Source organism: Ailuropoda melanoleuca, chromosome 14 (genome assembly GCF_002007445.2).
Source record: "Ailuropoda melanoleuca isolate Jingjing chromosome 14, ASM200744v2, whole genome shotgun sequence".
NCBI lineage: Eukaryota > Metazoa > Chordata > Mammalia > Carnivora > Ursidae > Ailuropoda > Ailuropoda melanoleuca.
Window position 1 is genome coordinate 68,463,357 of NC_048231.1, and position 23,423 is coordinate 68,486,779.

The 23,423-nt window shown below is 35.1% G+C and overlaps 1 protein-coding gene across 11 annotated transcripts in view; it reads right to left on the bottom strand.

The window, feature by feature from the left end:
- Window positions 1–23,423, bottom strand: part of NOL4 (nucleolar protein 4) — a 388,522-nt gene that overhangs the window by 291,261 nt on the left and 73,838 nt on the right. For 10 of the 11 annotated variants that reach the window (XM_002917597.4, XM_002917596.4, XM_034642861.1 and 7 more), the window contains one exon: window positions 12,332–12,481. In XM_002917597.4, the coding sequence (XP_002917643.1) occupies window positions 12,332–12,481 (150 nt within the window). Of the gene's footprint in view, window positions 1–12,331; window positions 12,482–17,893; window positions 18,010–23,423 lie in introns of those variants that run through there. The other variant, XM_034642868.1, reaches the window with a different exon arrangement.

The following is a 23,423-nucleotide window of genomic DNA, read 5'->3' on the forward strand; positions in this document are numbered from 1 at the left end:
TACATGCATAGTAATAATCAATGAGACAAAAAGCCAGACATTTGGCCTGCCTATACAAAGTCTGCGTTCACTCTGGACCTCAACAATTTTTGCTTCAAAACCCTAATTACTGTTTCAGAAAGATCTGGCACTCTGTTGTATCCATCTGACCTCTAAACATCTGTGAAATGACCAACTGAATTCCTGCACCTTAATAATGTCGCCAATATCAAAACCAGGATGCTGCTGCATTTGCACCTCACCCCCAAAGTCACCACTGCTCCCTGACGGGATCCTCAGGTTTTGTGTAAGTTCCTAAGGATCTTGCACTACTGCTTGATCTGCTAGGATTCTGGTACTATTCTCGTTTGCTATTTTCAGTTCCTAGCACCGTCCACTTTTCCTTGTCCTCCCTTGTTTTCTGATCATTTTCCTTCCTCTTGGGTCATTCATCAGCTCCCCTTCCTTTTTTCACTTAGTTAAGGGGATGCCCTGCCCTAGTCAGGAATAGCTAGTGCTGAGTTTAATTATTTGTCACAACTGGAGGAATTTAATTTCTAATTTTTAAAAAAGCAACTGAGCATAACATGGCACATTCAGATCATCCTTACACTTATTTGGGACCTATTCTAGTTTTTATTTTGCAGAACAGATGAGGGGAGGCACCACAATTTTTTCTACCCTTAGGGTCTGGTGCTCATTTGTAAATAGGATTAATGTTAGTAGATGAAACAAAGCATGGCCAATTAAATATGAATTCCAGATAAACATGCAATATTGGGACAAATTTATATTAAAAATTATTGTTTATCTGAAATTCAAATATAACTGGGCATCCTGTGTCTTATTCATTAAATCTGGCAATCTCACAGGATACATTAATCTAAGGTGAATGAAAATGAGTTAGAGCCTGAAAATAATTTTATTTGTTTAAAGATTTATTTATTTATGAGAGAGAGAGAGGGAGAGGAGGGAGAGGGGTGGGAGGAGGAGAAGGAGAAAGAAACTTTAGCAGACTCCACACTGAGCATGGAGCCTGAAGCAGGGTACGCACAGGGCTTGAGATTAAGCCCCCAGATCATGTCCTGAGCCAAAACCAGGAGTGGGATGCTTAACCAACTGCACCACCCAGGAGCCCCATAATTTTAACTTGAAACACATTGCTTGCCAGGAAAATCCAAGAATGTACCAAGAACTGAAGTGAGAAGTACAGCTGGTGGAAGTGATCATTGGAAAGTATGCAGGCAATCGAAATCACAGTCCCCATTTAAAGCAGTGTTTTCCAGCTTTTTAGACCAACAGTACAAGTGTAAATATATTTCCCATCATAAGCTAGCACATATACCCATTTATATAATAAAATCGATCATTTCTATTGCCCTCTATTTTTTTCAAAGATTTTTTTTAATTTATTTGTCAGTGGGAGAGAGCACAAGCAGGGGGAGCGGCAGGCAGAGGGAAAAGCAGGCTCCCCGCTGAGCAAGGAGCCTGATGCAGAACTCGATCCCAGGACCCTGGGATCATGATCTGAGCAGAAGACAGATGCTTAACTGGCTGAGCCACCCAGGCGCCCCTCTATTTCATTTTTTTACAAGTGTTCACAACCCAGTAAATTGACTTGATAACTCACTAATGGGCTGTGATATGTAATACAAAAAACATTGGTCTAAAGTAGAAGAATGCAGGCTGTCAATCCAAAGATCTTGTTGCGGTGTTGAAAGAAGACACTAGGTATGTAGTCAAATTTAAAATGAAGGCTGGCAAATCCAAAGAAGGTCTAAAGCAGGCAGGGATATTTTTAGACAGTTCAGGTCAAATTGTAGCTAGCTCAAGAAATCTGAAAACGTGAAGCAAATGCAGCAAAAATGAGGAAGCAGCATGGTGGCATAAGTCAGTGGCCTCCAGGGACAGGGAAATGCTAGAGTGGGAGGCGAAAGGCAGAGACAGTCAGCTTGGGCAGAAGCATGGAAAGCCACCACGTGATGAAATTTGAGGAGGCAAGCAGAGAGGTAACAACATTCCAGGGCAAAGCAGATGAATGGGGCCCTATACCATTACACGTTAGTAGATCAAGTCACAGGCAAACAAGAAAGAGCATGTGAGTTAATTTAATTATTATTAATTAACTTCCTGGAAACAGTTTTTGCTTCATTGATTACGGTTCAAACTTAGCTGTATTGCTTTGCACAAAAAGAACTTTATTCTCTTGTTTTATCTCTTTTATAATGATGCACATCTTTAATTTGGAGCTGTATTTTAGAATAATTAAAAAAGTCATCAATTGAGCAAATTGAGACAACACCAAAAGAGATAATCAAATCAGCTGGCATTAGATCTCTAAAGTTGTGGATGCTATTTTTGTCACTTCTTATGTTAGAATATTTGCCTGTTAAGGAACAGATTGTCATCACAGAGAATTCTTATATTAGATGAAAAAAAATGAGCAGATGGGCAGTGAAAAGTTTTACTTCATGCATGTTTCCTAATGGTAAAATAAAGAGAATCCCTAAATATTGCATGTAAATAAAATGACTCAGCAAAGCAAACACTTATACAATTACTTGCAGCAGGTCAAGCTACATTAAAATACACAATTACACACATGGGAAGTGTGGGGAATTTACTTCCTTTCTTGATGTCTTCTGAAGAGTGTGTATAATATGATATATTAGTGTTTTTCTTAGGGCTAAGGGAAGACCAGTTAGAATTCAGCCTTCCTGGTCTAGAATTCACCAGCACATTCAAGCTCTCCTTGGCTCTGACTATAACCCCCTCTGTTCAAGTTGACCTTGACTACTTGCTGCTAGTCAGGGGGACACAGTGCTTCTTTTGAAACAGGTACCTAAGAATACCGTCGTCGCAGTTACTCAAAGCAGGCAATAACCAGGCATCTTAGGGGAAATGGAAGAAATTGGAGAAGGTTAGACTTCACTCCCAGGGAGTCCGGGAAGTTACAGAACCCTCAGAGCTTCGCTCAGGCAAAGCGTAAAGTCAGGAGACACTAACCACGTGCCACAGTCGCAGAAATCATGGTCTGAATTCTTGAATTGCTCAACAGCTGGCAAATAAGGAAAATAATTTTCTGAGATAGAAAACTGGCTGCATGGTTTCCTTTAGAAAATGTCTCTTGACTTGGGGTGTTTACTGTGCTGTAGAGGTGACCTGAAACAGAGAACGGGGTTGCATTCTGACTATCACAGGAAGCGGGGCCGGTGTTGCTGGAACTTCACATGGAGGCATAAAGGATGTTAAATGGCGTGGAGTATTTGAACAAAGCCACCTGCCGGCCCCAAAGCCTACAGTGCCCAACTGAAAAATATCGCCTTAGGTTACACAAATAATTAGACAACTAATGGATACATAGGACAAAAGATACCATGTTTACGTGTTCTTTACTAAAGACAAAGAGCGTACCAAGATAGAAATTTCTCGGTGAAAATTCCAAGTTCTCAGAAGTAGCAGCTAGGTCAGTTTCTTTTGGGATTCACCTCCTTTCCCATTATTGTGGCCAAGGAGCAGAGCCACGCTCAAACATGGCTGTGCTGTGTGCTGCCGGGGAGAGGACATTCCCAGAAAAATGAGGGGGAGGAGGGGGAGAGAAGAAGAACAGATAAACAGATAAGAAATAGGTAAAGGCTGGTTTCTTTTTACCTATCATGAAATGAAAACTGCTGCTGATAAAGCTAGTGAATAATAATCTCAATTCTGGGGAAGTCAAGAATGAAGACCTGGGTGGGTGTTATCCATAGGCCAATAAGGAGCACAGATGATACGAAGAAAGAAATAGATCTTTCAAAATCTAGTTACTAGGAAGCTATTTATAGCATCTGTCACCCCACACATAACTCCACATTTAAAAAAAAAAAACAAGTTTCCATTCACTTCAAGCATGTTTGAAGCAATTATTATGTTAAAATCATGACATATATTATTTCTGAGCCTCGAAAAAATCCTTCAAACAATACACACCCAACTCATACATATAGAAGTCACCTAATCTGGGATTTCAACCAAGTCTGGCTGACATCAAAACTGGCAGCATTTTCTCTCTACTGCCTCATTACTAGTCATTCACATCCTATACCTTCTTCTTGTTATATTTTATCTTAATTAAATACCTATGTAGGTATTTATATAGGTACATACATGCATATGCTTGAAGAAATTCAGGAGATCTTATTTATTATACGATGACCATACCCAGGAATACCGAAACCTCTGGATCTGAGTGAGAATCCCCCACTAGGCGGCATGAAATCATCCCGAGTAGTCGGAAAGCTGCACTGGCTCACTTTCACCACAAGGGTGCACTGAAGTAGCAATTTACTAGGCTGGCCATAAAGAGTTAATGGTTTCTTCTAAAGGTTAATTCCCTTTCAAGGAATATATCTATTCACGGGGACATTATTGTTTAATACAAAAATTATTAATGACAGGGCTTGTGACATTAGTTGATGATTAACCGGTTTCAGTGAGCTCTTAGGTCTTTTGATGATCTCCACTACCAAAAAGACAGCTTCTCAGTATAATGGATTTGCACTCTTAATCTGCCCACCTGTGAAAACTCTAACTACACCTATATGAGAAATAAATCAATTTTGATGAATGGCGGTACCCTAGCCTTCTGTTTCATAATGGTTGTTTAATAACTCTAATTGCCACGCCATTGATTTTTTTTCCTTCTGAGATGTTTTACACATCTGACTTGAGGCTGAATATCATTTTTAGTTATTAAAAACAATAGGACTGTTCTAACATAAAAGTGGATCTAATATGATATGTGCCATGTTTAATTTAATGGCTGCTTTCAATATTTAGAAATCACTTCTGTAAAACCTATATATGTGTGTACGTATAGCATATGTAGGTATCAGGGTGTATCTGATAAAATTAAGCCAATATCTGGAAAAGTAAGTAAAGTGTTTGCATCCTGCCTCAAAGATGGTAGCATTATTAAATGGAGCATCAAAGTTTTCCCTGAAAAGCAAATGAGAAACCCTTGTGTTAAATAATTTTCTACCTTACTGAGAACACCCAAAACTGCATACATCTGGGGCTGTGTTGAGTGTAAAGACGGAATGGGCAGTGCACACTCTTTACAGCCATGAGATACCTTACTAATCTTATTTCATTATTTCTATTTATAGTAATATTCCTATACAATGCAGTTGGTATTAAAAAGGCAAGGATTTCACAAAGACAAGGAGAATTTATTCCTTCAACAAGTACTTATTGAGTACCTCCTATGAGAGAAGCCTTCTGCTAAATGTGCTTATACAGCAGAGGCATGGTCCCCCCATCAGCAGGAACTGTGTGATTTTTTTTTTTAACATCTACTCTAATCATAAAATACAAAAACGAATGAAAGGAACCTCACAAAAGTAGCATAAAATATCTATAATTGAGTAATATTTTGTACTCATAAACTCTCAAAGATAAACTAATTGTAAAACACACTTCTAAATCACTGAATTACTGTATAACATTATCACTGAATTCAATATTAAAGAGTGTCTACAAAAATATTTGAATTTGGAATAATTTTAAGGTTTTTTTCTATCTCTATTTGAATATCCAGAACTGTTGTTTATTTAAGACACTGTAGTTTAGGGGCGCCTGGGTGGTTCAGTTGTTAAGCGTCTGCCTTCAGCTCAAGACATGATCCCAGTGTCCTGGGATTGAGCCCCGAATCGGGCTCCCTGCTCTCCTGGGAGCCTGCTTCTTCCTCTCCCACTACCCCTGCTTGTGTTCCCTCTCTAGCTGGCTGTCTCTCCGTCTGTCAAATAAATAAATAAAATCTTAAAAAAAAAAAAAGACACTGTAGTTTATAATAATGAAATAAATATGTCATCTACATAAAAAAAGACAGGAACCTATATTTATTTGCTATATTAATTTGCTTTGATATTTCTGCACATTAAGTCAAAGAAGATGGCTTATGGACATAAAATTAATTTCTAAGTCCCACAGAATATTTTCCTCAACACTTATCTTCAGTAACACCTTACCCACGCACTTGGATCTGCGGCAGGGAAGGGAAGAATTCAAAATGGCAAAAGAAAGTAAGGAGGGGCAGAAGCACACATTGTTATATTCTATTAGTAAATCATGACTGAAGAGTACTTTTACTAAGAAATCTTATTTAAATTTCATAGTTTTAAATCTAATACTTCCTATCTATTTTTATTATTTCTTTCGCCCAATTTTTATTTAAATTCCCATTAGTTAACATACAGTATAATATTGTAGGTGTAGAATTTAGAGATTTTTTTTTTATGTAGTGTTCCATGATTCATTGTTTGCGTATAACACCCAGTGCTCATTGCAATATGTGCCCTCCTTAATACTCATCACCAGGCTAACCCATCCCCCCCACCCTCTCCCCTCTGAAATTCATCACCTACATACAACACCCAGTGCTCATGCAACAAGGGCCCTCCTGTCTATTTTTAAACAGTACTCTCATCTTTTAAAAATATTTCATTAAAAGAAATGGTACCCTCTTTTTTTGGAAAATATTTTCAAATGAGGTTTGTAAAGGCTTTTTATCCTTGTCTTGATGATGTGAGTTCTCAACTTCTAAATATCATACATGTTTCAAAGCTGTACTATGTAATGCCGCACTGGGAGTCACACAAAAATCAGGCAGATCCTATGCTACCTGGGGTGTCAGATGTAGGAATGTTGACTTAGAGCATCCCGCATTCCCATTCTGTAGACTTCTTTATGGTTGAGTTAAACCCAGACAGATACAGGAGACAGAAGCAAGTTTATGAAATGATCATGCAAAATGCCCATGACTGCTAGCAGCCTAATTTATTCTCCAACTTTTCTTGCCCAAGGATATTTGAAGTCCATATAAAGATACAGGGGTCAATGGTTTAACCCAAATAAATTAAATCCTAACTGTAAAATTTGAGGCACTGTTGATAGGGAAGGGAAATACATTTGGAGAGCAAAGCCTCCCTGGCACTAATTGCAGAGCTAGCTAGATAGATACATTTCAACAGTGAAATCTAGCAAATCCTATTAAACGCTGTTGCAGAATATAGGACCATAAGACCGGAAATGCTGATGGTCACATGATTATTTATGTTTACAACCCAGATGCAGAAGAAAAACCATAAATAAGCAAATGAGAGATATAGCAAAGCCATCAGGCTCCAGACAAGAATAAATGCAACCAAGGAACAGCCACATGTGTTGCACTGCAGCTTAAAATCATATTATAACTAAGAAGCTGCCTGTTCATAACATTATTCAGATTACTGCGAATTTTTTAACGAGAAAGAAGAGCAGTGAAGATCTGCTGACACTTGGTGGTATTATGTGGGCTTTCTCTCTTGATTGCTCTTTTAAATTCCTGGAAATATGAAGTCCAATGACTACAGATCCTTTTCATTATTGTTCCTACCATCATCATTATAATTATTTACAGAAGAATTCTCTAGATAATAGTGGAGCCGAAATGTCCTCTCCCTATGCTGTGCTTCTCAGCCAATCTGCCTTTCTAACAGCAGGATACATTCCCTATGTTTGCACATTTCTGGTGCCAACTAATTTACTCTCTCTGGTTACTATCGCCATTGTGTCACCAGCACAGTAATGGCTCCATACACACCATTACTGTTGGTGGTATTCCTTCAAAGTTCAGTTTTTTGTTGTTCTTTTTTTTTTTTTTAAGATTTATTTATTTTAGAGAGAAAGAGTGAGTGAGGAAAAGGGCAGAGGGAGCAAAAGAGAGAGAATTGCAAGCAGACTCCCCAACAAGCATGAAGCCCAGTGTGACTCTTGATCTTACAACACTGAGATCATGACCTGAGCTGAAATCAAGAGTCAGACGCTCAACCAACAGCCACCAGGTATCCTATCTATCTATCTATCTATCTATCTATCTATCTATCTATCTACTTATTTTGGTGTTGTTCCTTCTGAGTTTAAAGAAAACTGAAAGGTAGCCTAAGCCAAACAGAAGTTAAACTAATTGTTTGGAACTCTTGAATTTTAGTGCAGTGCTATTTTTTCACACCACAATGGCTACAAATTTTGCACATTAGTCTCATTATAAGTTGACAAGGATTCTAGAAAATTTTACATAACAAATCAGCAGAAACCAGTGCAAGTTAAAATATCCTATTTAGCAGTGGAAACACTAAGCAAATAAAGTATTTATAAAAATAAGAGAACAAAAATTACGCTAACTAAAGTCTGAAGGTTAAGTGTTCTAGATCTGATAGGATAAAGATGTAGCTTTTTAAATTTTCAGGGTACGAATGTGGGCATTCTACATGACATATTGTTTTTCTATAGTACATCCCTAGAAAGGGATGTTCAGTTCATATTGAAAACACGTTCTTTAAAGAGAGCCAGTTTTAAAATTTTTCGAAAAGTTCATTTGAAATTTATTTAATAGACTTAAACTTTGGAAAAAGCAAAAGAGTGCCCAGCAAAACCTCAGATAAAACTTACACTGTGAACCTCCAAGGAATGGTGATGTCCAGAGTTTGTTGTAAAAGAATTCATAAGAAGTTATTATTATTCCTATCTCCCAACATAGAGGTATCAAGGCGGGCAGAAGAAATTATATCCATAATTGTAAGTAGGGCAATGGCAGAGCTCTGTTAATTGTCCTGCTTGTCCTTCTACTTGGAACATGAATAGTGACTGGATAAAGGCGAAATAAGACTATTTCAAAGTTTACCATATGCCAAGCACTTTACGTATATGAACTCATTTATTTCACCACACCGTGCATATCATTATCTCCCTCTAAACAGGAGGAGGAAAAAAGTAAATAATTTGCCAAAACTGACACAGATAGGAAGTGCTAGTTTTGAAATCTGAAACTGAATTTATCTGGCTTCTGGCCTATTTTCTTTTAGCTCTAGCATATGTTCTCCACTCTGAATTAAATGAATGTAATTATTGGCAACGATGTATGTGAATAATACATGTAGGTTTACTGTATCACACTACAAGTTGTATGTGTGTGTGTGTACATATACACATTTATATGCAGACTGTTCTCTCTATTGAAAACACTGACTTTTCCCCTTAGCTCCTGCATTTCCACCACTCTTATTTTACATGTAGAAGAAAAAGCTTTGAAACTTAATCCTCTAATCGGACCCTAACTTATGTTACTGGAAGGGCAGCTGTGCTTAGCCTGGAATAAAATGCATGTGCTAAAAGATGACTGGAGAAGAGTGATATATTCCCAAAGGTGGAGCTCAGGCAGAAGTTGAGAATTAAGTACCGGAAGACAACATCTTGCAATAATTTCTTACAATATTACATCATTAATTTTGGAGTAACCTTCCAAATCGCTAAGCCTGCTTACATTCAATTTTCAGTACAAAGATATATATTTAAAATTGCAAATATAAGTGATATTTAATGGGCCATACCTCCTCTCTGCTCTGTTAATGTAGTTAAAAGCTGACTATAGTCAAATATATGGAAGGAAACACACTCAGTACTGCAATAATAGTTCACATATACACAAGGATAAATGCAGGGAAAAAAAAGAAAAGACCTAAAAGACACTAGAATTCCCCAATGACTGAACAAAACAGTTATGATAGCCTTTACATATTCCTAAAATGTGTCATTTTATGTGGATTTTTAAAAAGAGCCCATCAGTAGAATACATACCCTCCAATTTTATCTATAGTCAGATCAGATTGCAATAATAGTTAAGTTGTATAATGCCTAGATATTTCAAGGAATGACATACTGCAGATAGGTAAAAACAAATAGCATTCAAAAGTTAATCCAATATTAAAGGACCACCATTTCCTGCAGAGTGAAAACATAGAAAGATTTGCAAAAAAAGGCAAAGTAAATAAAATGACCACTAAATCTATTGATAATATTATTAAAACAATATGAAACGCCTTAATGATTAGTTGTATAAGTATGGTTTCTTGGCCATGTAGGAAAAGGGAGAAAAAGGTCAATAAACATAATCATGCATGCGCTATGACTAATGTGTTAGAAGTAGAAAAAAAATCTTGAACTTCGTGGGAACCATTATAATTGCAATAGGTATTGAGCTAATTCTACCAAGGACTAGCCAATTCTAGTCTTAGTACTGAGAACTCAACACTGACCCAACAGTTTAGGGCCCTGATACTACTAACCCATTCCATTTCATATTGGGTTTCATCTTGTGCCCCATTGCGTTGAACATTCATATGAAATGTTAGCATTAGACCTAATCTGTGGTAGGGTGATATGCACAGTTGCGCTGGCGCGGCAGCAGTTCTTGTTTCTTTCTATGATGTATTATTACTCTATAAAATGGAAATCTTTCCTAATTAGGACTCAATTAAGAGATACCAGAAGGCAAAAGATCATGCCAAAAAAGACCGTTCGTGATATTAGAAAAAGATGAAAGTACTTTAGTGTGGAAATTAAAAATAAACTGGGGAAAGGATCCTTCAATAGGATGTTCTCAAGAGGGAATGGAGGATGTGTCAGTGCTGCTTATATGTCCCCTGTTGGTATTTCCACCCCAAAATGCAGAAAATGTCTTCATAATGTTAATGCAAAATGATATATGTTGGAAACACGTTTACCAATTTATTGGAAGTGTCTAGCATGCATAATGGCAATGGATCACATTCCCTACATTTCACCTAGAAAATGGGGTGACAGAGTTGGGTCTGTGTCATGTTTCCATTTGAATTCAAGGTCTCTAATAAATGCACTCCAAAGATTAAATCGTTTTTAATTGCTTTTGGCACCTAAACAGATTTGGCTCCCACACTACCACTGACAATGAAGCTGCTTTTTTGTTTGCTTTCATTTCACAGCTGAACTTCTTTATTCCTACCTTACAAAGTTCTACCAAGTTCAGGCAGCTATTTCATGAAAATGCATTATCATAAGAGTACACAGTTAGTGATATTAGTAGATCGATGTATATTTTTTCCTGTTAATATCCAAAGATACAACCCTAGCTTAGGAGACAAGCAAAATGAGTACGTTCAGTAATATTAGTCTACATAAAATTATCTTAAGAGGCTAGGCCATTGTCATTAGTCATGATAAGAATGTCTCCTAGGATATGTAAGTCAAAAGAAAGTTTATGTGGCAGAATTATGTAAGGAAACTTACAATAGTGCCTGCCCACAAACCATGCAGTTTGGAAACAGCCAAGAAACAAAACCATAGAGAAGGAGAGATAAATACAACATGTATTAGGGGTTATTATGCAACTACAAAGGTTCAATATGACCCTGGAAATATAGCAAAAAATAGTTATGGAAAAGAAGCTATTTCTTATGCTCAGTAGCTAATTTTCAAACATATGTACCTGTATTTGAAACTTTGAGCATTTCACACATTTTTCTGTATCTGAAAAAAAAATGGATCCAGACTGATATTGTGTATCAATAGACCTGAAAACAGTCAATAAAATGGTAGCCAAAAGCAAAGTTCAGTAAGAATTCTAAAAGAGGATATTATTCTGGTTGCTGATAAAACACTTCTGATGTATACTTTGCTCATATTGGAAAAGAGTAATTTACTGTTCAATTTTCCTAGAAAGGATGAAATATCTGTAAGATGATTTCATAAAAATGTTTGATTAAATAAAAGCTAAATTAAAGTGTCTAGGTCAAACTGTAAATATAATTAGAAACTTTAGAAATAATCTATAACTCCATTTTGAGAATATATATATTTCAATATCCAACAGTTAATTAAATCTGTTTCCCACATAATTTACGATAAAAACATTGTATATTTTCATTTTAAAATGTTCAAGGGCATTGGATCTATGAAAACAACACATATTTTAATTCTCTATTCTGGAAAATTAAGAAATGCATACTCTTCAGGACAAATGTATTTAATATAAGGTGACATAAGAAAAGTACATCAAATTTCCTTACCCATGGAACATAAGATTAAATAGGAAATACCTGAACATATTAATATGATTTGAAGGGGAAGGAATGTTAAGATTATAGTGGTAGTACAAAAGTTCATATGTCCCAGTCCATAATTCATATATTATGATTTAAATATATATTGAATAGATGACACAAATACATTTTCCCATTTGTGGGCATTTGGGACTACCACATTTTATGTATATTTAAAGAAAACAAAATGAGAGTGCTAGAGAGACATTTAAATTATATGCAATAGACTTAGTGAATACATGACCAAAACAGAATCAGTAATAATAATAGTTTAAATGTTGGGTGTAACCATGATATGGTCTAATTTATATTGGAGATAGAATATTTATAAATATTTAACCCAATTTCAACAAACATACATAATATCAAATTTCATAATGCATGCCTTTCTCTTTTTGGTTTTTTGTTTTTTAACTTACTGCTTTGTAAGTTCTCTTTTGTCCAGCATGTTTCCGAATTTGTTCTCCATTTGGCCCTGTTTCCACATGCATCGAATAGATAATGTCAAAGAAATCTTCAACCACAGCTACCCGCCGCAAAGACAGCTTCTCATCTACCCCCACACCATCCTGGAGAAAAAAAAAAAAAAAAAGACACAAAATTAATAAAGAAACGTGTATTTGATACACAGAGTTAACACACAGAGTGAATTAAACAAAAACATTTTGATAAAATCATCCAGATAGGAAACTTCAAAAAATTGTGAGTGGATATTGCATCATTTCATAAAGTGTTTACATATAGAACTATAAGAAACATGGAAAAAGATATTTGACATAGTGATCATGCTTACCCATAAATAACATCTTTTAATTTTTATAATGACTTATTTGTAGCCATCAACATAACTTTCTTAAATTATTCTTAAATTATTCCAAAATATATTTTAAGGTTTAGTAATTTTTATTACAATAATTTCATTCTAGATATTGATTCATGATCAATATTTATTGAGTTTCTGGCTACTGGAAGCTGTTATTAGAGAAAGAAAAGAAATAATATGGGATCTCTATCCTTAAATATCATAATCTAGGAAAGAAAGCACATCTACTATGCTATCAGATTGGACTAAGGGACAATAATTGTTCAAGGTTAAAAATGTGAGTTATAGAAATTATCTAGGTAAGAACTTTGGATTCTCCATTCAGAAGTTGTGGGTCTTATGCAAATCATTTAAACTTCCCTAAATTTCAGTCTTCTCAAATTTCAGTTCTCTCAATTGGAAAACAGAGATAGTAGAGCCCACTTCATAGAATTGTAAGAATTAAATGCAGTAACATAGGTAAAGGTATGACCAATGGTTGGCACATAGTGAACACTCAGCAAATGGGGAGTCTTGTCACTTTGGCGATCATGATAAAAATATAGGAGTTCAAAGAATAAAGACATCACCTCTGGCTGAAGTAGCTTCTTGGAGGAAATAGAATTTGACGTGGGTGGGAATACACACAGGGTCTAAGCCCTGGTGGTGGCAGTAGGAAGTGTAGCAAAGAGCCAAACGCTCCCATAGATGACAGAAAATAAGAAATGTGTAAGAAAAGAATAAGAAATTGGAAATTAGACAAAAAAGAAATTTAATCTTATATGAACGGGTTTCCTGTTTGCAAACACAGACATGCACGCATGTGCATACACACACAATGTTCTTATTTGGACCCTGAGGCATAACCTGAAGTAACATGACATAGCCATTAATGTTGGTAGACAGCATAAGAGGGTGATTAATCTGAGCAAAATCATTATGCAGTCAATGAGCCAAATGGCAAAAGCCTCTTTGAACAGTAGTCCCAGCAGACTAAGCTCATCGCAAAACTTGAAACAAATGACATGGTGCTTTTTCTTAGTTTGGGCTTTGTTTTTTTTCTGATTTATAATAGGTCTCAGAAGTAGCAGTGTCTGAGGCTCTATATTCAAATATAGACACACACACATATTTAAATAACTACATATATATTCAAAGAAATATACATATATGCAAATATTTGTGAGTTGTATGTAAAGTCAAACTGCAGGTATCTCATCTCTGTTAGATTTGAAGCACTTCTTCACAATTACCTTGATGCACATGATTCCTCATTAGGTTTTAGACCTTTCTCACCCCTCTCCTTTAACATTTTGAGGTATTTCTTCTATACTGAGCCCTACGGATAATCCCTTATTGCCTTGTGATTCAAGACCAATATGTACCAAAAGTTCAAAGAAGCTGCATGAAGCACGGCTATGATTAGACCGAAAAACTGTTGTAGCTTTGTGTACAGTGCCTGGGAAGCACCATTTCAGATGCCTACCCCTCAACCACCCTGGCCTACCCCCCACTCTTCTGAGAGCATCCACTGTTCCTAGGCTAGAAATTCAAATGCTAACTCTACCCACGAGCAAAAACACCCACAAAATTTTGTCTTCTTTTCTCCCACTCATAAAATTTGTACAGTTTCCTCTCAGTTCCTTTGCTAGGTAGCCAGAAATCTAGTAATGTTGTACAGTGAATAAACTGTGAGTGGTGTTGTTCATTCCTTCAACAAATATCCCAGAAAGAAGAAATACCATCACGCCCTCTACAAGGTGCTGAAGTTACCAAGGTCAGCTAACTTCTCAAAAGAAAAAATGGAGGTCAGAAGGCAATAGTACAATATATTCAAAGTGCTGAACATTAAAACAAAACTGCTAAATAAGAATTTTATATCCTATCAGAAAGAACGAATTCTCAACATTTGCTGCAACATGGACGGCACTGGAGGAGATAATGCTAAGTGAAATGAGTCAAGCAGAGAAAGACAATTATCATATGATTTCTCTCATCTATGGAACATAAGAACTAGGATGATCGGTAGGGGAAGAAAGGGATAAAGAAACGGGTGGTAATCAGAAGGGGGAATGAAACATGAGAGACTATGGACTATGAGAAACAAACTGAAGACTTCAGAGGGGAGGGGGTGGGGGAATGGGATAGACCGGTGATGGGTAGTAAGGAGGGCACGTATTGCATGGTGCACTGGGTGTTATACGCAACTAATGAAGCATCAAACTTTACATCGGAATCTGGGGATGTACTGTAGGTGATTAACATAATATAATAAAATTTAAAAAAAAAGAATTTTATATCCAGAAATACTACTTTTCCAAAATTAAGGTGAGGTAAAGATGTTCCCAGATAAACAAAACAGAGAATTCAGTGATTGTAGACGAGAGAAATTTATCCTCTCCTGGAAGCCAGAAGACAAAATTCAAAGATGTTGGCCGAGCTGCACTCCCTCTGGAAGCTCTAGGGGCAGTTTCTGTGGTTGTTAGCATTCCATAGCTTGAGGCCACATCATACTGCCTTCTGTCTTTCCTGTATCTCTCCTCTGTGTCTCTCTCTCTAAGGCTCATCTTATCTGAAAGCATTTAAAGCCCAATGAGATAATCCAAGCTAATCTCTTCACTCAATATCCTTAACTTAATTCTATCTACAAAGACTCTTTCTAAACAAGGTAACATTTACAAATTCCAGGAATTAGGACTTGAAATTCTTTTTTTCGTAAAGAAAGAGAGGTACACACAAGCAGGGAGGGGTGTGGGGGCTAGGGAGGAGGAGGTGAGGGGAAGAGGTAGAGAGAGAATCTCAAGCTGGCTCATCATCCAGTGTGGAGCCCCATCCAGCGCTCCGTCTCACAATCCTGAGATCTGACCTGAGCTGAAATCGACTCTTAACCAACTGAGCCACCCAGGCACCCCATAACTTGAAATCATTAGATGGCCATTATTTAACTACATGTAGTTGTGAATTAGAGTACAGAAGGTACAAGTTGTGCTATGGGAACATATATTAGAAATGTTTCCCTTTCAGTGGTTAATAGTGAACATTCTTTCAAGAAATGGTAAGTTCAGTGTCAATCAAGATAATATTGAAATCACATACATTGGGGAAGGGAAATCATCTAGTATCCTTCTTTCATGTAGACCTGCCTACTTGCAATTGTAATTAAGCTCAATTCAGATCCACGCTCTTATTGAAACTCCAAAATGCCCTCGGGGTTGGGCTTACAGTGTAAGCGAGCCAAGTATTGGTAGTAAGAAAATGAAGAGTAATGAAGCCCTTCTGGAAGTGGGATAAATATACTCAGTGAGCTTGGAACCTAACATACTTCAAATACCATGGAGCACCTGGGTGGCTCAGTGGGTTAAGCCTCTGCCTTTGGCTCAGGTCATGATCTCAGGGTCCTGGGATGGGGCCCCACACTGGGATATCTGCTTAGTGGGGAGTCTTCTTCCCCCCCCCCCCGCCCCTCCCCCTGCTCATGCCTCTCTCTCAAAAAAAAAAAAAATTAAAACATACTTCAAGTACTATAAAAAGAAAGACATTCACAGACACGTTACAGTGGAAACGTTGAATGCCAAAGACAAAATCTCAAAAGGGACAAGAGATAAATAACTCATCAACCTTTGAGGAAACCCCAATAACAATTCCATGCTTGTAGACATGCTTTATAATAAATAGTAAAAGGAAGTTTTCCAGGATAAAAGGAAGCAGTAAGTGACATCAAGCAGTAATCCAAATCCAAATGTAAATACTGAGAGCTTTGGTAAAGGTAGGTAAAGATAAATAAATAATTAATTTAAAAAATAAAGAAAAGCAAACCAAAAACAATACAATTACTTATTTATTCTTTTCTAAAAGATAATTATTGAGTCATTTTTATTTATTGTTCTCTTTATTAATCTATAATCCTTCCTCAGTTACAAAAAATAGTAGACTATGTGTTGCAAGAGGTGGGCCAGAGCCATAACATGAAGACAGAAAATGAATATGTAATAGGCACATTGCCATAAGGGAAAATATACACAGTACAACTTTTATCTTCTTATTATTACTGATAATAAAATTAATTTAACAGTCTCAAACATGGGGGTCTCATTTTTGCCAAGCAACACCTTAAGGGATTTTTAAATGTTTTCTTTAAATCTCCATAGTCATCTTTTGAGGTGGGAACACTAATACTCAGAAGTTATGTAACCTTCCCAAAGACTCACAGTGATTATTAAAGCTTATTAAGATAGAGTTTTTTTGAAAGAAAGAAAATCCTATTTATCCTAAGAATATACTTGGACATATCCCATACATATGTGATGGTTATTTTACCAAGGATTCCACAAAAGCCTTTTTAACCCATACAGGTGCTGAAATAATCTACATTTGCAATTAAACATAGCAAGATATGTAATAGCAATACTAGAGAACAAGAAGGATTGAAGATTATTTAAATGTTCACCTTGAATACTGATTCTTTGGGAATTGACTAATTTAAAAGGCAACTGACTAAAATAATATGTAACTAATTGTATTACTGCTATAATAACATACATAAATGTAATATATTTGACAATGACAGCACAAAAGAGGCAGTAACAAAGCTATACTGGAGTCTGGAGTAAAGAAATAACAGAATGATAACTCAAATCTACAGGTAGAAAGAGAACCAAAAAGGTTAATAAGAAGATTAACATTAAAAACTCTATAAATACATGCTTTCCTACTTTCTTCTCTTAGCTTTTTGAAAGACATAACATTATATAAATAATTATGACACTATAATATTGTGAGATTATTGATATATCTGGATATTATATGTATAAATCATAGAATTAAAAAGTGAGAAAATTGAGCTCTTTAGGAGTAAAGTTTTATATTGGATTATAACTAAATCAGTATACATCCGAAGTAGATTCCGGTAAGTTAAAACATAAATTGTAATTCCTAAAGTAACCCCCAAAATTCAAAAATATATAATTTAAAATCATTAAAGGAATTAAGATTTTAAAGGGAAAATATGTACTTAATGGGAAAAAAGCCAATAAAGAAAAACTAAAGGAAAAAAAGACATGAGATATACAAAATATCTATAAAACAAAATCACCAATATAAATCCAATCACATTAAAAATAGTAAATACGAATGGACTAGGGAATTAAAGAAAGAGAATTGGTTATAAACAACATCTTACTTATATTATCCAGAGGAGCCACAATTGTGGTTCAAAGATGCAGAAGGGGGGGGGGGGCTGGCTGGTTCAGTCTGTTAAGCATGTCACTCAGTTTTGACTCAGGTCAGGATCTCAGGGTTGTGAGATGGGAGCAGAGTCTGCTTGAGATTTTCTCTCTCCCTTTCCCCCTGCCTCCTCCTCCTCACTCTCTAAATAAATTAAAAATAAATAAATAAATAAATAAATAAATGAAATCTTTAAAAAAAAGATGCAGATAGGATGAAGGTGAAAAGCTACATTATGCAATTAAGAACAACAACAAAAAGATCTGGAATAGCTGTATCAGTGTTAGAGAACAGAGCTTAAACAAACCAACAACAAATGTTACTAACAACAAAGGGGAAAATTGCATAATAATAAAAGGGTCAATTCACCAGCAAGATATAATAATTACACATGCACCAAAAAACAACATTCCAAGTAGCGTGTGCATGCACACACACTGATTAAGCAAAAACTGACTGGAGAATTGACTGGAGAAATCAACAATAATAGTTAGAGACTTCAAAACTCTATTTTCAAAAATAGAATAACAAAGAAGAATATGATCAAGGAAAAGAAGACTGAACAACACTATAAAAAATAAACCTAACAGACATACATAGGACATCCCACACAACAGAAACAGAACATTCTCCATGACAGACCATATCTCAGCATAAAAGAGTCTCAATAAAACGTAAAGGATTGAAATATATTTTATATGTTTCCTGATCAAAACGGAATTAAATCACAAATCAATGACAGAAGGAAAACAGAGAAATCTACAAAGATGAAGAAATTAAACAACACACTTCTCAAAACCAATGGGTCAGAGGAGTCAAAAGCAAAATTAAAATATACTTTGAGATGAACAGAAACAGAAACACAAAATGCCAAAAACAGTATTTCGAGGGAATTTATAACTGTAACTGAGTATTTAAAAAAATAAGATAACTATCTTTCCACTTTATATAACTAGAAAGTAAACTAAAACCAAGCAGAAGGGAGGAAATATTTTTAAAGAGGAGAAATAAATTAAATAGAGAATAGAAAGCAATGTACAAAATCAGCAAAACCAAAGTGCAGTTTTTGAAAATATATTTTTAAAAGACAAAACTTTGGCTATATTGGCCAAGATTAAAAGAGAGACGATATAAATTACTAAAACCAGGAATTGAAAGAAGGAATATCACTACTGATCTTATAAAGATAAATAAGGATTATAAGAAACAGTATAAACAACTCTATGATAAATTAGATAACTATATAAAGTGAACAATTTCTAGGAAGATACAAATTATTGAAATTGACCGAAAATAATGGAAAATTTGAATAGGTCTAGCCACAAGTAAAAAAGACAAAATTAGTAACTAAAAAAAATTCTTACAAAGAAAAGCCTAGCCCAAAGGGTTTCACTGTAACAAACATTTGAGAATGAAGGCCAATTTATCACTAACTCTTCAAAAAAAAAAAAAAAAAGAGAGAGAGAGACATTTCCCAAATCATTCTCTAAAGCCAGAATTACCCTAATACCAAAACCAAATGTATTACAAGAAAAGAAAACTATGGACCAATATATTTTATGAATATAGATGCAAAAAACTTCAATAGAATACTAGCAAACCAAATCCAATTTTATATATATATTATTACATAACATAACCATAATCCCAAGTATGTAAGGTTGATTTGACATATAAAAATTTATTAATGTAATACACCATTTTAAAGAATAATGGACAAAAGGCATATAATCACCTCAATAGCTGCAGAAAAAGCATTTGAAAAAGCCAACATACTTTCCTAAGAAAAACTCTTAGTGAACTAGAAATAGAAAGGAATTTTCTCAATATGATAAAGGGCATCTACAAAAGCTCCACAGCTAATAGCTTCTTAATGATGAAAGATTGAATGCTTTCACCCTAAGGACAAAAGCAAAACAAGAATGTCTGCTCTATCCACTTCTATTTACCATTTTACTGGAAGTATTAGTAAGGGGAATCAGGAAAAAAAAAAAAAGGAAGAAAACGCACCTAGATTGAAAAGGAGGAAGAAAAACTATCTCTATTTGTAGATGACATGATCATGTATGTAGAAAATTTTATAAAATCCACCAAATAACTATTAGAACTAAGAAGTGAGTTCAGCAAAGTTAAGATCCAAAATCAATAACAAAAAACAATTGTATTTCTTTTCATTAGCAATAAAAAAATTCAAAAATGAACTTAGAAAAATCATTTATAATCACATCTAAAAATTAGAATGCAGGGATACCTGGGTGGCTCAGTCAGCTAAGTGCCTGACTCGTGATTTCGTCTCAGATCATGATCTCAGGATCATCTAATCGAGCTCCACTTTGGGCTCCATGCTGGTGTGGAGACTGCTTAAGATTCTCTCTCTCCCTCTTCCTCTGCCTCTCCTCACCCTCCTCACGCTCTCATTCTCTTTCTCGCTCTAAAAAATTTTTTAAAAAAATTAGAATACAAGGTATAAATTTAGATATAAAGTTAACAAAAGAAGTGAAAGGCTTGTACATGAAAGTGACAAAACATTGTTTAAAGAAATTTTTTATGATCTAAATAAATGGAAAGGCATCCTATGTTCACAGACCAGAGGATTAATATCAGTAAGATGGTAATTGAAAAACTTATTTACAAAGTCAATGTAATGCCTATTTAAAAATTCTAACTAGCTTTTTTGCAGAAATTGACAAGTTAAAATCATATGTAAATGCAAGTTGCTGAGAACAGCCAAGATAATCTTTTAAAAGAAGAAGAAGAAATTTAGAGGTCTCATACTTCTTGATTCAAAACTTACTATAAATCTTACGTAATAGATAGCATGGTACTGGGTGTGAGAATAGATATGTAGATCGATGGCATAGAACTGAGATTCCAGAGATAAACCCTTACACTTATTTTCAATTCATTTTCAACACAAGGGTCAAGACAATGAAGTGGGGGAAAAATAATCTTTTCAACAAATGGTACTGGGATAACTGGATACCCACATGAAAAAGAATGAGGTAGAATCCTTACCTCACACCATACATAAAAATTAAGTCAAAATGCATCATAGATCTAAATGTAGAAGCTAAAACTTAAAATTCTTTAAAAAAAAAACAAAAACCACATAGGAGTAAACGTTCTTAAGCTTGGGTAAGGCAAGGTCCCCTCAGTTATAAAACCCAAAGCAAAAGGAACAAAAGAAAAATTAACTGAACTACATTAAAATTAAAATATTTTACGCTGAAAATAATACCATCAAAAAAAATGACAACACACAGAAATGGGAGGAGACATTTGAAAATCATATGTCCAATAAAGGGTTAAAATCGAAAATATATAAAGAACACATTCAACTCAATAGTTAAAAAACAAACAATCCAATTAAAATATGGGTTAAGGATCTGAATCAGCATTTTCTCAAAGGAGGCACCCATGAAAATGTGCTCAACATCACTAACCATCAGGTAAATACAAATCAAAACCACAATGAGATATCACTTTATACCTGTTAGAATGGCTATTATCAAAAGGACAAGAAATTACAAGTATTGGTAACCATATGGAAAAAAGGCAACACGTTGTTGCACACTGCTGGTGGGAATATAAACTGGTGCAGAACTGTGGAAAAACAGTATAGAGATTCCTCAAAAAATTAGAAATAGAATTACCCTATGATCCAGCAATTCCACTTCTGGACTCATACAAAGGAAGCAAAAGCACTAACTTGAAAAAATACATGCACCCCATTTTCATTGCAGCATTATTTACAATAGCTAAGACATGAGAACAACTTAAGTATCTGTTGATGAATGAATGGATAAAGAAAATGTGGTCACATGCCACATTTATGCTACCACATAATTGTGCTGTTATGTGTGCACACGCACACACACACAGACACAAACACACACACACACACATATACACACTGGAATATTATTCAGCCACAAAGAGGAAGGAAATCCTGCCCCTTGCAACAGCATGGATGGACCTTGAGGGCATTATGCAAAGAGAAATAAGACAGAGAAAGACAAATACCATATGATTTCATTTATTTGTGGATTCTAAAAAAACAAGCAAACAAATGAAAAACAAAACTCACAGACAGAGAAAGAAATTGGTGGTTGCCAGAGTCAGGAGGTAGGGAGTGGATAAAATGGGTAAAGGTGGTTAAAAGTTTGAAGGCATAAACTTCTAGTTATAAAATAAATAAATCCTGGAGATGTAATACATGGTATGGCTACTGTAAGTAAAAATACTGTATTACATATTTGAAATTGTTAAGATCTTAGAGGTTCTAAGCACAAATCTAAAAAGATTTGTAACTGTGGTGGTGGATGTTAACTAGACATATTGTGGTGATCATATATATATATATATATCGTTTATATAATCGTTATAGTCATGTAATCATAATATATCTACATCATAATCGTTAGGTTGTATACCTAAAATAAAGAAATTATAAAGATTTTGAGTAAACATTTCTCCAAAGAAGATGTTCAAATGGCAAATAAGCACAACAAAAGATAATCAACATCATTAGTAACCAGGGAAACGTAAATCAAAATTTCAATGAGATACTACTTCACGTTGACTAGGATTGCTATAACCAGAAACAAGCACAGGCAGAGATATGGAGAACTTCGAACTCTCCTGCATTACTGGTGGAAATGAAAAATGATGCAGGTGCTTGGGAAAGTTTGACAGTAACTTGAAAATTTAACATAGACTTACCAGATGACTTAATAAGCCCTAAGCATGTATATAGTCAAGAGAAATTAAAACATACAACCACACAAAATAAATTGTACAAAATACAGCAACATATTCCTTATAGCCAAAACAGCAGAAACAATTAAAATGCCACTGAACTGAAAAGACAAATAAAATGTGGTATAACCTTACAAAGGAATATTATTCTGTAATAAAAAGGGATAAAGTATAGATTCATGCTATGCCATGGATGAAACTTCAAGACATAAAACAAAGTAAAAGAAGCCAGACACATAAAGAGACACATACCATTTTTTTCTTTTTATTTGAAATGTGCAGAAAAAGCAAATTTATAGATGTAAAGTAGATTACTGGATACTTTGGACTAGAGAGAGGGGTGTATGGGGATTGACTGCTAATGGGTACAAAGTGGCTTTCAGAAAGGACAAAAATGTTCTAAAATTAGATGGTGATGGTTTTACATCCTGTGATTATACTAAAACATTAAATTGTGCACTTTACATGGACGAATTGCACTGTGTGTGTTATACCTCTAAAAAGCCATTAAAATATGCGGTCTCCAATAGTTTGGGATTTTCTTTTTCATTTTATTATGTTTTAAATATGTATTTTAAATTTTAAAACATATTTTTAGTATGGTTGACACACAATATTACATTAGCTTGAGGTGGACAACATGGTGATGATTCAACTTCTCTGCATTACGCAGTGCTCGGCACAAGGGTAGCCACCATCTGTCACCATTGAACGCTATTACAGTATCA